Below are 14,694 nucleotides of genomic sequence, written 5' to 3' on the forward strand. Positions count from 1 at the left end.
TAGTCATACATTAAGTCACATAGTCATACATTAAGTCACATAGTCATACTCTATGTCACGTAGTCATACATTTAGTCATGTAGTCATACATTTAGTCATGTAGTCATACATTAAGTCACATAGTCATACATTAAGTCACATAGTCATGCATTTTAAGTCAAATAGTCATACTCTGTCACATAGTCATACATTAAGTCACATGGTCATACATTAAGTCACATCTATAGTCATACATTAAGTCACATGATCATACATTAAGTCACATCGTCATACACTTAAGTCACATATTCATACATTAAGTCACATATATAGTCATACATTAAGTCACATAGTCATACATTAAGTCACATAGCCATACACTAAGTCACATAGTCATACATTAAGTCACATAGTCATACATTAAGTCACAACTTCATACTCTATGTCACGTAGTCAAACATTAAGTCACATAGGCATACACTAAGTCACATATTCATACATTAAGTCACATATATAGTCATACATTAAGTCACATAGTCATACATTAAGTCACATAGCCATACACTAAGTCACATAGTCATACATTAAGTCACATAGTCATACATTAAGTGACAGTCATACATTAAGTCACAAAGTCATACACTTAAGTCACATAGTCATACACTAAGTCACATAGTCATACACTAAGTCACATAGTCATACACTAAGTCACATAGTCATACACTAAGTCACATAGTCATACACTAAGTCACATAGTCATACACTAAGTCACATAGTCATACACTAAGTCACATAGTCATACACTAAGTCACATAGTCATACACTAAGTCACATAGTCATACACTAAGTCACATAGTCATACACTAAGTCACATAGTCATACACTAAGTCACATAGTCATACACTAAGTCACATAGTCATACACTAAGTCACATAGTCATACACTAAGTCACATAGTCATACACTAAGTCACATAGTCATACATTAAGTCACATAGTCATACATTAAGTCACATAGTCATACACTTAGTCACGTAGTCATACATTAAGTCACAACGTCATACTCTATGTCACGTAGTCATACATTTAGTCACGTAGTCATACATTAAGTCATATAGCGATACACTAAGTCACATAGCCATACACTTATTTACATCGTCATAATATGTAGGTAAGTCATATAGTCATACTTTTTAGGTCACAGTCATTATCGGGTCAGAAGAACAGGATCTACATATTTTATAGTTTCACTGAAGTAGTTTTGACTACTCTTAGTGAATGCACCAGTGGAAAGTTAAGGTTAAGTTTTGATAGGTTTGGGAGTATAAGGTAGCATACATCACCTTAATGATCTGTGGCTGGTGGTAGTGTAAGGTAGCAGACATCACCTTAATGACCTCTGGCTGGTGGTAGTATAAGTTAGCAGACATCACCTTAATGGCCTATGGCTGGCGGTAATATAAGGTAGCAGACATCAGCTTAATGACCTGTGGCTGGCAGTAATATAAGGTAGCAGACATCACCTTAATGACCTGTGTCTGGTGGTAGTGTAAGGTAGCAGACATCACCTTAATGACCTGTGGCTGGTGGTAGTGTAAGGTAGCAGACATCACCTTAATGGCCTGTGGCTGGTGGTAGTATAAGGTAGCAGACCTCACCTTAATGACCTGTGTCTGGTGGTAGTGATCAGACTCGGAAATAAAAACTTTATCAATGTTATTTAAAGCACAATTCCATTTCCAAGTGCAACATGAAAATTACAAGTATGGTATAAAAACTTTTATTAATTTCTTGTTCTTCTCTATTAAAGGTGACGAGATTGAGCCAGCTGACGGAGATGCCTATGAAGTGTACAGGATCCTGTTCGATATCACTTTCTTCTTCTTTGTCATTGTCATCCTGCTGGCCATCATCCAAGGTAGGTATACCAGGCCAATCATTCTCTGTTGCTTACACAGACATCCCGATAATCAGGCCATCATCCAAGGTAGGTAAAACAGGCAAATTATTCTCTGTTGCTTACACAGACATTCCAATATACAGGCAATCATCCAAGGTAGGTATAACAGGCTAATCATTCTCTGTTGCTTACAGACATCCTGATATACAGGCCATCATCCAAGGTAGGTATAACAGGCTAATCATTCTCTGTTGCTTACACAGACATCCCGATAATCAGGCCATCATCCAAGGTAGGTAAAACAGGCTAATCATTCTCTGTTGCTTACACAGACATCCCGATATACAGGCCATCATCCAAGGTAGGTATACCAGGCTAATCATTCTCTGCTGTTTACACACACATCCCGATATACAGGCCATCATCCAAGGTAGGTAAAACAGGCTAATCATTCTCTGCTGTTTACACACACATCCCGATATACAGGCCATCATCCAAGGTAGGTTTAACAGGCTAATTATTCTCTGCTGCTGCTTACACAGACATCCATTATACAGGCCATCATCCAATGTAGGTTTAACAGGCTAATCATTCTCTGTTGCTTACACAGACATCCATACTCTAGATCTGTATCTGGTAATCAACATTTTCCAACTATCTCACTGATATACATACTATAATGATTAGGTTTGATCATTGATGTACATACTGTTATGTTTATGTCCTAGGTTTTATCACTGATGTACATACTATTATGATTATGTCCTAGGTTTGATCACTGATATACATACTGTTATGATTATGTCCTAGGTTTGATCACTGATATACATGCTGTTATGTTTATGCCCTAGGTTTGATCATTGATGTACTTACTGTTATGTTTATGTCCTAGGTTTGATCACTGATTTACATACTGTTATGTTTATGCCCTAGGTTTGATCATTGATGTACTTACTGTTATGTTTATGTCCTAGGTTTGATCATTGATGCCTTTGGTGAGCTCAGGGACCAGCTAGAACAGGTCAAAGAAGACATGGAGGTCAGTACCTCGACACACTCTACTTAAGCTGTCACTCAGGATTCTTAGCTAAAATTGTTTTATTCCTGTAGTCATCTTATCATGAATTTTTGTAAAAACTTCAAAAAGCTATGTAAAAAAAGTAAGGATGAACAAATTCACTTCAGATCGTCAATACAGTCTATCTGGATTCTACGGTTTATTCCGAGGGGAAGCCTACATCAACACATCATTAAAGGGTTTACGGTTGATTAACTTTAGTAAAGGTTTACCTATGTGTGACATCTTCTAATGCCCAAAATTTGCTGGGAATTTTCAAACGTTTGTAGCCTACTAAGGAGTGTGAAAAATGAATCCTCGATGTTTGTAAACACACCTAGTATATAGTGTGCAATGTTCTTCTATTTCAGTCAAAATGCTTCATCTGTGGTATCGGAAAAGAATACTTTGATAAAATACCACATGGGTTCGAGACCCATGTCAAGAATGAACACAATTTCGCAAATTACATGTGAGTATTGCTTATAGAACTAGGATAACTTTTGGCTACATTGAAACATTCATGACAATGTCCTATATTTCTGAAATATGTAAATTTATCATCGGAAATGAGCAGATCAAAGAAATTGCTAATAAAGGAGTATTTTGTGGTGAGAAAGATATGTTTTACATAATTAAATAATTCTCGTGTCATTTAAGGTACAGGTTTTATGTACCTAAATAATGCAGAATGAGAAAACGACGTAATTTTCTCACACAAACCAATGACGTAACAATCAATTCCTGCTCACAAGAGAAGATAACTCTGCAATATGCAAAGACGGAATAGGTTTTACGTAATTAAATAATTCTCGTGTTATTTCAGGTTCTTCTTGATGCATTTAATCAATAAGCCTGATACGGAATACACAGGACAGGTGAGTTAAACCACAGTTACGACATCTAAGTCCGTAGTTTGCCGTTTCTTCAGTGAGATCATTCATACGTTCGTCATCTGCCATGGTTGACAATCAGTCAGAACTTATAGATTGACAATCCACCTTTCATGTTGGTTAAAGTTGTATTGTGTACAGCTTCCTGAAAACCTCCTCCTTGACGATTTTTTTTGCAGAGGTTAGATGACCCCATCTTGTGAAGTACCAAATTGTAATGATCTTTCCTTGTACAGATGTTACATCATTCAGAATGTTGTATTTTGTCAATATGGACTGGAGGCAAAGTCAGTTGAAATATCTTGATATACTTTCATAGAAGACAGAATGTTGACTACGGTCAGCCATGCCAGATAATGACTTTGATACATACCAATACATTTTTACCTTGATGACAAAACTATTACTGTTTCCACAAAAGATGTATTGTGGTATAATATTATTTTATTTGAGTCCTTGTCAAATGGTGCTTTATTACATGAACTCCAAATTAATGATACGTACTGCATCAGTTTCACAGAAAACAGATAAGAAATGAAAATCTTATTCCTCAAAGTACGAAGAAAATATCTCCCTTACTTAATGAAGTTATATGTTTGTGTGGTTTACAGGAGTCTTATGTATGGGAGCTGTATCAGCAAAGGTGCTGGGATTTCTTCCCTGTGGGTGACTGCTTCAGAAAGCAGTACGAGGACGAAGCTTCAACCTAACGTAACCAAACAGAGACTGATAACAGTCATGGTAACTAAAATTCCAAAGAGAGGCTGACAATCCTGATCATTAAGGTCCTCAGTTTCAGTCCTTTTGTCCCAAGCTGAATCAATCTGCTCAAATATTGGGGAATAATCCAACCAAATGCTCTTCCCCAAGAACAGAGATGCAAACATTATTCCCCAGTGGAGCTATTTGTTGACCTTTCTTTAGGTCACTAGCATCAGAGCAAAGCTTTCTCTCCATTGGCACGGTAACTAGCCTCAGAGTGAGGCTCAGTTGACATGGCGCCCCTTCACAGACCTTACCTACACCTGATGTGTACCTTCGTAGGATGCCAAGCCAACATGTGATATCTCAGATGTATCTTCACGATGAAAACATCACCAACATGGCCCTGTGTTCCCTCAATCGACTAATTCAAAAATTTGGATTGATCCAAATGACCCATGGGGGTTGAAGGTCAACTGAAAATTGGTACTTAACTGCTGGTCTGGTTTCTATTGACAATCTATATTAACTGTATGAAAGTTTATTAGTTTAAAAGCAAGTTGCTTTTGTTATATACAGAAAATCAGTATTATGAAAACAACCTCGCACTCATCTGGTGATTGATAAAATGTGTTGCACATTTGAAAGGTTGTTTGGACAAAAACGACAGATGAGTTTTACAGAAGGAACTATCGTGATAAACATTAACCGTTGTGAATTCTGAGACAAGAGAATCCTGATTGAAGTGAAAATGGGAAAGTGTGCAATGTTGGTTTTTTTTATGTAAGTTATATACGTAAGTTTTAAGTTAAATTTGACAAAAAATGATCAAGTTTTCTTACTTGAGTCCTATTGTTTATTAGTCTGAGCTGTGCAGCTCACCAGTTGATCCCGATATGTAGGTTTTGAGTGTTCTTATAGTGTAACACGTGGTTAAATGGACATTTATTTATATGATTGTATATTGTTTCTGACTAATTCCTCATTTTGTGAAATATGATTATTTCTATTCTTTGAAAATTTCGGGTTTTGTGTTATACTTGTTATTTATTTGGTGCCCTTTGTAAAACTGTATGTTTTAAGATCAGCTTTTAAATTACCAGTTGTGGTATTATGGAAAGTTTTTAAGATATGGTCTTTTTTTTTCGATTTATGAAATATTACATCAGTTTGATTTTTTACAAGTCCTATATAGGATTTTCCTAGCTGAAGGTATAACTTATAATACTTTGTTAATTTTATTGATGATGAGAAAGATGTACAGTAGATCAAAAAGGTGTGTCCCTCTATTTACGTGTCTGACAAATGTTATATATTTTCTTGATAGATTGGTATATGTATTTAAAACAGGTCTTTGTTTACTTGAAAGTAAGCTTGTTAATTTATTTGATTGTGCAATAGAATATATATAGCAAACTTTAAAATGTGCATTTTGAAGCGACGAAGTGATTTAGTCTTCCATATTTCATCCCCATGTTTTCTGGGTTTTCGGATCATTAACATATCATATATAGAGAATTAAACCCCAAATATAGTGTACATACACCTGTATATACTGTTATGTGTACAGAGATGGCCACAGTGTTACTGCCTACCCGTCAGCCTGTTTTGTGTGTTGGCCTCATTTATCATTTTACCAATGCATTTACTACGGGATGTTTGATCTATAATGACTATTAACCTACACAATTTCAATATTATCTGCATTTTTCGATATTTTGTTTCACTAGTAAATTTAATGATGCTGTTACCACCTCGTTGCTACTGATTTAACACATGGCAATGGCTTCCCAATTGAATAAAAACATTTTTATATAAAACTTGAAAAGAATTGTTGCATTATCTTTTGAAGTATAACACCACATGATTGACAAATGAATTTAACTAGCTAAAGGACAGAGTTGATGGTGACAAACAACAGGACTAAAAGGGACAAAAACAGGATTGAAAATGACAGACAACAGGATTGATAGTGACATAGAAATGATTGATAGTAACAAAACAACAGATGTGATAGTGACAAAACAACAGGATTGATAGTGACAAAACTACAGGATTGATAGTGACAAAACTACAGGACCGAATGTGACAAAGCAACAGCATTGATAGTGAAATAGCTTCTGGATTGATATTAACGAAAAAAGACTTGATAGTGACAAAAAAAAGGATCGATAGTGAAACAAGAGGCCCATGGGCCTTAACGGTCACCTGAGTCTATAGTATTTATTTTTGTTGTTGAAATATGTACCAATTTGANAGTATTGATGATGACAAAGCAATAGCATTGATAGTGACAAATCAACAGCATTGATAGTGAAATAGCTTCTGGATTGATATTGACACAAAAAAGATTGATAGTGACAAAAAAAAAAGATTGATAGTGACAAAACTACAGGATTGATATTGACAAAAAAAGGATTGATAGTGACAAAACAACAGATGTGATAGTGACAAATCAACAGCATTGATAGTGAAATAGCTTCTGGATTGATATTGACACAAAAAAAGATTGATAGTGAAAAAAAAAAAAGATTGATACTGACAAAACTACAGGATTGATATTGACAAAAAAAGGATTGATAGTGACAAAACAACAGATGTGATAGTGACAAATCAACAGCATTGATAGTGAAATAGCTTCTGGATTGATATTGACACAAAAAAGATTGATAGTGCCAAAAAAAAAAGATTGATAGTGACAAAACTACAGGATTGATAGTGACAGACAACAGGATTGATAGTGACATAGAAATGATTGATAGTAACAAAACAACAGATGTGATAGTGACAAAACAACAGGATTGATAGTGACAAAGCAACAGTATTGATAGTGACAAAGCAACAGCATTGATGATGACAAAACAACAGGATAGATTGTGACAAAAACAACATGTGATATTGATAAAAAAACAATATTGATGATGACAAAACAACAGGATTGTTAGTGACAAAGTAATAGCATTGATAGTGACAAAACAACAGGATTGATGATGACAAAACAACAGGATTGATAGTGACAAAACTACAGGATTGATAGTGACAAAACTACAGGATTGATAGTGACAGACAACAGGATTGATAGTGACATAGAAATGATTGATAGTAACAAAACAACAGATGTGATAGTGACAAAACAACAGGATTGATAGTGACAAAGTAATAGCATTGATAGTGACAAAACAACAGGATTGATGATGACAAAACAACAGAATTGATAGTGACAAAGCAACAGCATTGATAGTGACAAAGCAACAGCATTGATGATGACAAAACAACAGGATAGATTGTGTCAAAAACAACATGTGATATTGACAAAAAAACAATATTGATGATGACAAAACAACAGGATTGATAGTGACAAAGTAATAGCATTGTAAGTGACAAAACAACAGGATTGATGATGACAAAACAACAGGATTGATAGTGACAAAGCAAAATCATTAATAGTGAAATAGCTTCTGGATTGATATTGACAAAAAAAGGATTGATAGTGACAAAACAACAGGATCGATTGTGACAAAACAACATGTGATATTGACAAAACAGCATTGATGATGACAAAATAACAGGATTGATAGTGACAAAGCAATAGCATTGACAGTGACAAAACAACATTATTGATAGTGACAAAATAACAGGATTGACAGTGAGAAAGCAACAGCATTGATAGTGACAAAACAACAGTATTGATAGTGACAAAAAAAGGATTGATAGTGACAAAACAACAGTATTGATGATGACAAAACAACAGGATTGATGATGACAAAACAACAGGATTGATAGTGACAAAGCAATAGCATTGATAGTGACAAAACAACAGTATTGATGATAATACAACAACAGCATTGATAGTGAAATAGCTTCTGGATTGATATTGACAAAAAAAGGATTGATAGTGACAAAACAACAGAACTGATGGTGACCGACAACAGGTTTGATAGTGACAAATTGACAGGATTGATAGTGACAAAATGACAGGATTGCTAGTGACAAAACAACAGGATTTATCTAAATGACCCAATAATAAACATCAATTCGGAAGAGCCATCAGGAGAAAATTTGTACCAAAGGATGAACTTCTATAAGGCCCTTTTTTGGGTCGCGGTATAATCAAAGATGACCTATTTTATTACTTGTGGGAAAAAAATAAGTTAAAATTTGACCGAAGCAAGTTTTTGAGGGTACTAAACGGTGTAGGGTAAATCACAAATATAATTTGCTGTTTTTGAAATGAGATTAAAAACCAAAATGGTACGATTTCTGTTTTTGAAAGCAGGTGTACATTAAATAGGCATATATAAAAGAATAAAAAATAACACAAATTCATTCGGCACTTAAGAAATGTTTTATAAAATGGAGGTTTTAGTCAGGAGGTTGTTTCAGGTAATTTTTAAGTGAAATGTGTTTTGTTTTCTCCATAATTTTTTTTCTAATAATATGTTGAGTTGAAATTTACAACTTTACTCATTTAAGTACACTTACATAAAATGCATATAATATTCACTACACTTTCCTTTTGTTTTATACTGAGTTATAGCCTCTGAACCTACAAATAATAAATGGGATTTGGTACCACAGCTGCTGTAACATGATTAACTTAATATATGATATCCTTTGTCAGAATTGAAGATACCTGATGAAGATTTATTTTATATTAGGTGGAAAAATACCTTAATTTCAATACGCTGTATAACATTCATTTTCATACAGCCTTTAAATTTCAGAAAATCTATGCTTAGAATATATCCTTTATAGGGTAAATTGAAACACTTTTTGAACTTTTTTGTTTTGTGATGTTGACTTGAACCAAAAGGGAATTTGGAAGTAGCCTACAACATTATTTCAATGTGTTTGTAAAAGTTCCTATCCATCTCTCTCATATATCCAATTGTAAATATGCTAACACATGAAGCACAATGGGCCTGTATTGCTCCACCATCTCACATCAGTAACCTTAAAAGTTGACAAGGTTGAATACATAAAAATGTGCTAAACTAAACTACAGGCCAAACATCACCACCCTGGTTTTTTCAAATTTCCCTGCGTCCGTGGTCCGTGGTCCGTCCTTAAACAATTCTTGTTTACCGCTATTTCTCAGGAAGTACAGGAGGAATTTTTCTCAAATTTATATGTCGGTTCCCATTGGTCCCTAGTTGTGCATAATTAAGAGACTGATTAGATAAACAAAATGGTCGACAGGCAGCCTGTATGATCTTCGATTTTTACAGTGAAAGTTTGTTATATCACTATTTCTTAGGAAGCACTAGTACTGTAGGGATCTTTCTCAAATTTTATATGTAGGTTCCCATTGGTCTGTCGTTGTGCAGGTTTACTTTTGAGACTGCACAGATCAGATAAACAAAATGGCCAACAGGCAGCCATCTTGGAATTCAAATTTGATATGTAGGTTCCCCTTGATCCCTTGTTGTGCATGTTATATTTTGAAACTGATCATAAAAACAAAATGGCCGAAGGAAGAACTAAACAGATCTTTCTCATATTGCAATGATCGGTTCTATTTCTTTCACATTAAGCACTGTATTACTAGTAAATATGTCAAATGACAAATTCACTTTGAAGGTTGTCTTTTATACACAGCAGTATTAAGCTTAGATAAAAAAAAATACCTCAAGGTGCATTTACTGGTAACATGACTCGATCAAACAGATTAGAGAAAAAAGAGAAAAGATTGAACTGACAAAGAACAATGAAGATGGTACAATGGTGGTGCCAAGATCCCTCTGGGATCTCTTGTTTAAGTAGTTGTCTAAATATTTAAATATATTTGACCCCATTGACCTTGAAAGTGGGTCAAGGTCATTTATTTGAACAAAATTGGTAGCCATTCATCAAAGCATGTTATTTCCTGGCTTTTTTGCTTATTGAGAAGAAGTTGTTTGAGGATTTTAAAAATATTTGACCCCAGTGACCTTGAATGTGGGCCAAGACCATTCATTTGAACAAACTTAGAGAAGAAGTCATTCTTAAAAATAAATTGACATCAGATGGACAACGGATGCCCTTCACCAGGTGAGCTTGGATAAAGGGATACTATGACAGAGTGGGGATCTCAATCATTTCCATGTTATGACCAAGGGACTAAGTCTCTAAATGCAGGAGGAGACCATTGTACATTTGTCCATTTCTATCAAGCAATACAGATGTATACATATAATTGTATGGGTATACTGTTCTAAGGGTGAGGATCTCAACCATTTTCATGTTGTAGCAGGGGACTGAGTCACAAGGGCAGAGCCAGACCTCGGGGCAATATTGGTAAATACCATACTGCTCTATCATGGCATGAAATGTATACATGTAAATACAATACACTAGCATAGAACTAAATGTATACAAGTAAATACACTACACTAGCAGGGCATGAAATGTATACATGTAAATACACTACACTAGCAGGGCATGAAATGTATACATGTAAATACACTACACTAGCACGGCATGAAATGTATACATGTAAATACACTACACTAGCACAGCATGAAATGCATACGTGTAAATACTCCACACTATCACGGCACGAAATGTATACATGTAAATACACTACACGAGCACGGCATGAAATGTATACATGTAAATACACTACACTAGCACAGCATGAAATGCATACGTGTAAATACTCCACACTAGCATATAATTAAATGTATACATGTAAATACTCCACACTATCACGGCACGAAAGGTATACATGTAAATACACTACACTAGCACAGCATGAAATGTATACATGTAAATACACTACATTTATATACCTTTCTTCTTTTTTACATTATATAAAAGTTGAAAATAGAAATGCTATTCAAAATAACTTCTTTCAAGAAACTATTTACCAGGTACATAGTCATGAGAGCTATTTACCCGGAATTCAAATTTTCGCAGAATTTTTGTTCATTGAGACAGACTTTCTTTTATTACATGCATCTTTAAAAAGAAATGGAATAACATTGTTGTTGGTATAATAAAACAGTGACATTAATGTCTCGGGGGACAATAAAAGTACTATTTCCCCCACACCCATACAATAACTGTATACTATAGCATGTAATTAAATGTATACAGGTTAATACATTACACTAGCATGGAATTAAATGTATACAGGTTTATACACTACACTAGCATGAAATTGGTGTAACAGCCAATTCTTTCAGACGATTTCTTCCTGAGGGAAAAATGGGGAAACTTTCAGATGTGGAAAGAAATGCAATTTTCCACTCCTATACACTTCTTTACTCTTTTCTCAAGTTTTACTACGTCTTGAACTACGTATATTATATTCATGTCATCTGTGTGGTATATATTGCACATAAAACATGTAACCAAGGGACCAGTAAACTTAACTTTATCAACAAATCATAAATACAATATACTTCTGCTGCATAGTTTGCTCATTGTTTTGTTTTTATTGAGCAAAAAAATTATTGTTGAATTGATAGGATTACTGACAACTGGTTTTATTAGCTCAACCAAGTGGTGCGGCGTCCCGCGTCCGTCGTCAACTTCTTACTTAAACAACTTCTTCTGAATAACCAAGAAGCCCAGGGTGATGATATTTGGCCAGTAGCATGCTGGGATAAAGGGCTACCAAGTTTGGTCAAATGAATGACCTTTGCCTATATTCAAGGTCACAGGGGGGTCAAATATGTTGAAATCTTAAAATAACTTCTTCTGAAAAACCAGAAGGCCCAGGATGATGATATTTGGCCAATATCATGCTGGGATGAAGCACTACCAAGTTTGTTCAAATGAATGACCTTTGCCTATATTCAAGGTCACAGGGGGGTCAAATATGTTGAAATCTTAAAATATCTTCTTTTGAAAAACCAGAAGGCCCAGGATGATGATATTTGGCCAATATCATGCTGGGATGAAGCACTACCAAGTTTGTTCAAATGAATGACCTTTGCCTATATTCAAGGTCACAGGGGGGTCAAATATGTTGAAATCTTAAAATAACTTCTTCTGAAAAACCAGAAGGCCCAGGATGATGATATTTGGCCAATATCATGCTGGGATGAAGCACTTCCAAGTTTGTTCAAATGAATGACCTTCGCCTATATTCAAGGTCACAGGGGTCAAATATGTTTAAATCTTTAAATACCTTCTTCTAAATAACCAAATGTCTAGGGTGTTGATATTTGGCCAGTAGCATATGCTTGGATAAAGGGCTACGAAGTTTGTTCAAATGAATGACCTTCACTCATATTCAAGGTCAAAAGGGTCAATTGTCTTAAAAACCTTTAAACAACTTCCTCTGTATATTACCAAAAGGTCCAGGATGGTGATATTTGGTCAGAAGGATGTTGGCATAAAGGGCTACGAAGTTTGTTAAAATAATGAATGATCTTCGTCCAAGCTCAAGGTCACAGGGGTCAATTGTCTTGAAAACCTTTAAACGACTTCTACTGTATAACCAAATGGTCCAGGGTGATGATATTGGGCCAGAAGGATGTTGGCATGTAGGGCTACAAAGTTTGTTCAAATTAATGACTTTTGTCCATACTCAAGGTCACAGGGGTCAAATATGTTGAAATCTTTAAACGACTTTTTCTGAATTGACCTTGACACACTTTCCTGGTCACATCTGGTTCATAGTGCATAAATCTTTAAAAGTCATCTTCTCAATAAACAAAAGGTATAAGATGGTGATATTTGGCAAATTGCATTCTGGTAGGAAGGGCTATGAAGTTTGTTCAATTGAAATGTCCATGTTTGACTTTTAAGGTGACAAGGGTCAAATGTGTTTTAATCGTTTAACAGGTTCTTCTTAAGTCAAAACACTGATATTTTGCCTGTAGCTTTATTTTAGTCCACTTTTAAGGTTACAATTGTGAGATTAATACCAGGTGAGCGATGTAGGCCCATTGGGCCTCTTGTTACATTTTTGATATAAAATTGTAATGAACACCCAGCATGAGTGAAAATCTTGGTATGTTAAAATTCTGAAACCATGCAATTTTCTACTTATTACATTTTAATAGCACCTATAACTACAATTTTTTTACTGCCTCAAAACCGTCAAGGATATACAAGTGTGATCTTTGGCACCCTATCACAACATCATGCTTGACTACAAGGCTGTCGCTGTTTTGAATGGGCTACCCAACACAATTTCTAACGTTCATTGCTATAATTTGTAATGATTTTCTTACATAAATGGTATCAGCTGTGTAGGTAAAATAATACCTTGCCATATAAGCAAATGTGTACCAATACAGCCACTTATTCTACCATCAGTCAGCCTTTGAACATACAATCAGCGGCTTTGAATTGTTAGAGCTGGATTACCTGCCCTAGTAACTTTTTTCTTCGCTAGGCTGGGCTCTTTACTGGTTTTGCCTGCTGTAGTTTTTTCTATACCCTTCTAGACTTTAAAATTACTTCAAAAATCAAAGAGCACAGCCTTGTGAAGAGTAATAGAACTAGGGTAGGTAATCCAGTCTAAAACAAATACCAAACCGCTCAAGGCTAGATATCGCTACAGCATGAACAACGTCTTTATTTTAGGAGTAAGGCATGATTGTATTTGGGTTACATCAATTGCGCATGTCAATATAAAAAAAAAGTATTTTCAAAATGGTGGCCTATAGTGGAGGCAAGAGACATTTCCCGCTGGCACACATTCTTCGAAGCAGTTGGGTATTGGATAATCTGGTAACGGCAACAAAACAATACCCACGGGTGTTATGGTAAGACAGCGATGCCCGAGAGCTACGCTCATATTATTTACCAGTACAAGTGTATGGTACACTTTACCAGAACTGGTGCCAGAGAGCTGCACTCGTATTATTTACCAGTGTATTGTAAACTTTGCCAGAACTGGTGCCAGAACTGGTGCCAGAGAGCTGCGCTCGTATTATTTACCAGTTTATGGAAAACTTCACCAAAACTAGATTTAACTGGGATTTAATCATGACTAAATTCTCTAAAACAGTTCAATCCTCGACTTCTCCAATTTGATGTCGTAGTTGCTTTTGGAGATGATCGGAGATATTCCCCACTGGTTTCTACTGTATATACCACAGTATGTGTAAACATCAGGTTTGTAACAGAGCTTCCCTCGTAATCCTATTGAACGAATACCACTTTCCAAGGCTCTCACTTCATCTAAATTGAGAAAATTGTTGTTGTAGATACAAATTACATGTGA

At 35.3% G+C, this 14,694-nt stretch overlaps 2 protein-coding genes across 2 annotated transcripts in view; one reads left to right on the forward strand and one right to left on the reverse strand.

Annotated features, from left to right (window-relative positions):
* Window positions 1-6,357, forward strand: part of LOC110461458 (ryanodine receptor 2-like) — a 188,043-nt gene extending 181,686 nt beyond the window's left edge. Inside the window, exons 113-117 of the mRNA XM_021514914.1 lie at window positions 1,788-1,895; window positions 2,852-2,916; window positions 3,306-3,406; window positions 3,761-3,812; window positions 4,439-6,357. Of these exons, the coding sequence (XP_021370589.1) occupies window positions 1,788-1,895; window positions 2,852-2,916; window positions 3,306-3,406; window positions 3,761-3,812; window positions 4,439-4,537 (425 nt within the window). The 3' untranslated portion in view covers window positions 4,538-6,357. The remainder of the gene's footprint in view (window positions 1-1,787; window positions 1,896-2,851; window positions 2,917-3,305; window positions 3,407-3,760; window positions 3,813-4,438) is intronic.
* Window positions 6,358-14,007: 7,650 nt separating this feature from the next.
* The window catches only part of LOC110461479 (UPF0696 protein C11orf68 homolog), a 27,701-nt gene continuing 27,014 nt past the window's right edge, over window positions 14,008-14,694 (reverse strand). Inside the window, exon 4 of the mRNA XM_021514942.1 lies at window positions 14,008-14,690. Coding sequence (XP_021370617.1) covers window positions 14,470-14,690 — 221 coding nt within the window. The 3' untranslated portion in view covers window positions 14,008-14,469. The remainder of the gene's footprint in view (window positions 14,691-14,694) is intronic.

The sequence above is a fragment of the Mizuhopecten yessoensis genome, unplaced genomic scaffold (assembly GCF_002113885.1).
Source record: "Mizuhopecten yessoensis strain PY_sf001 unplaced genomic scaffold, ASM211388v2 scaffold10621, whole genome shotgun sequence".
In the NCBI taxonomy this organism is placed as follows: Eukaryota; Metazoa; Mollusca; class Bivalvia; order Pectinida; family Pectinidae; genus Mizuhopecten; species Mizuhopecten yessoensis.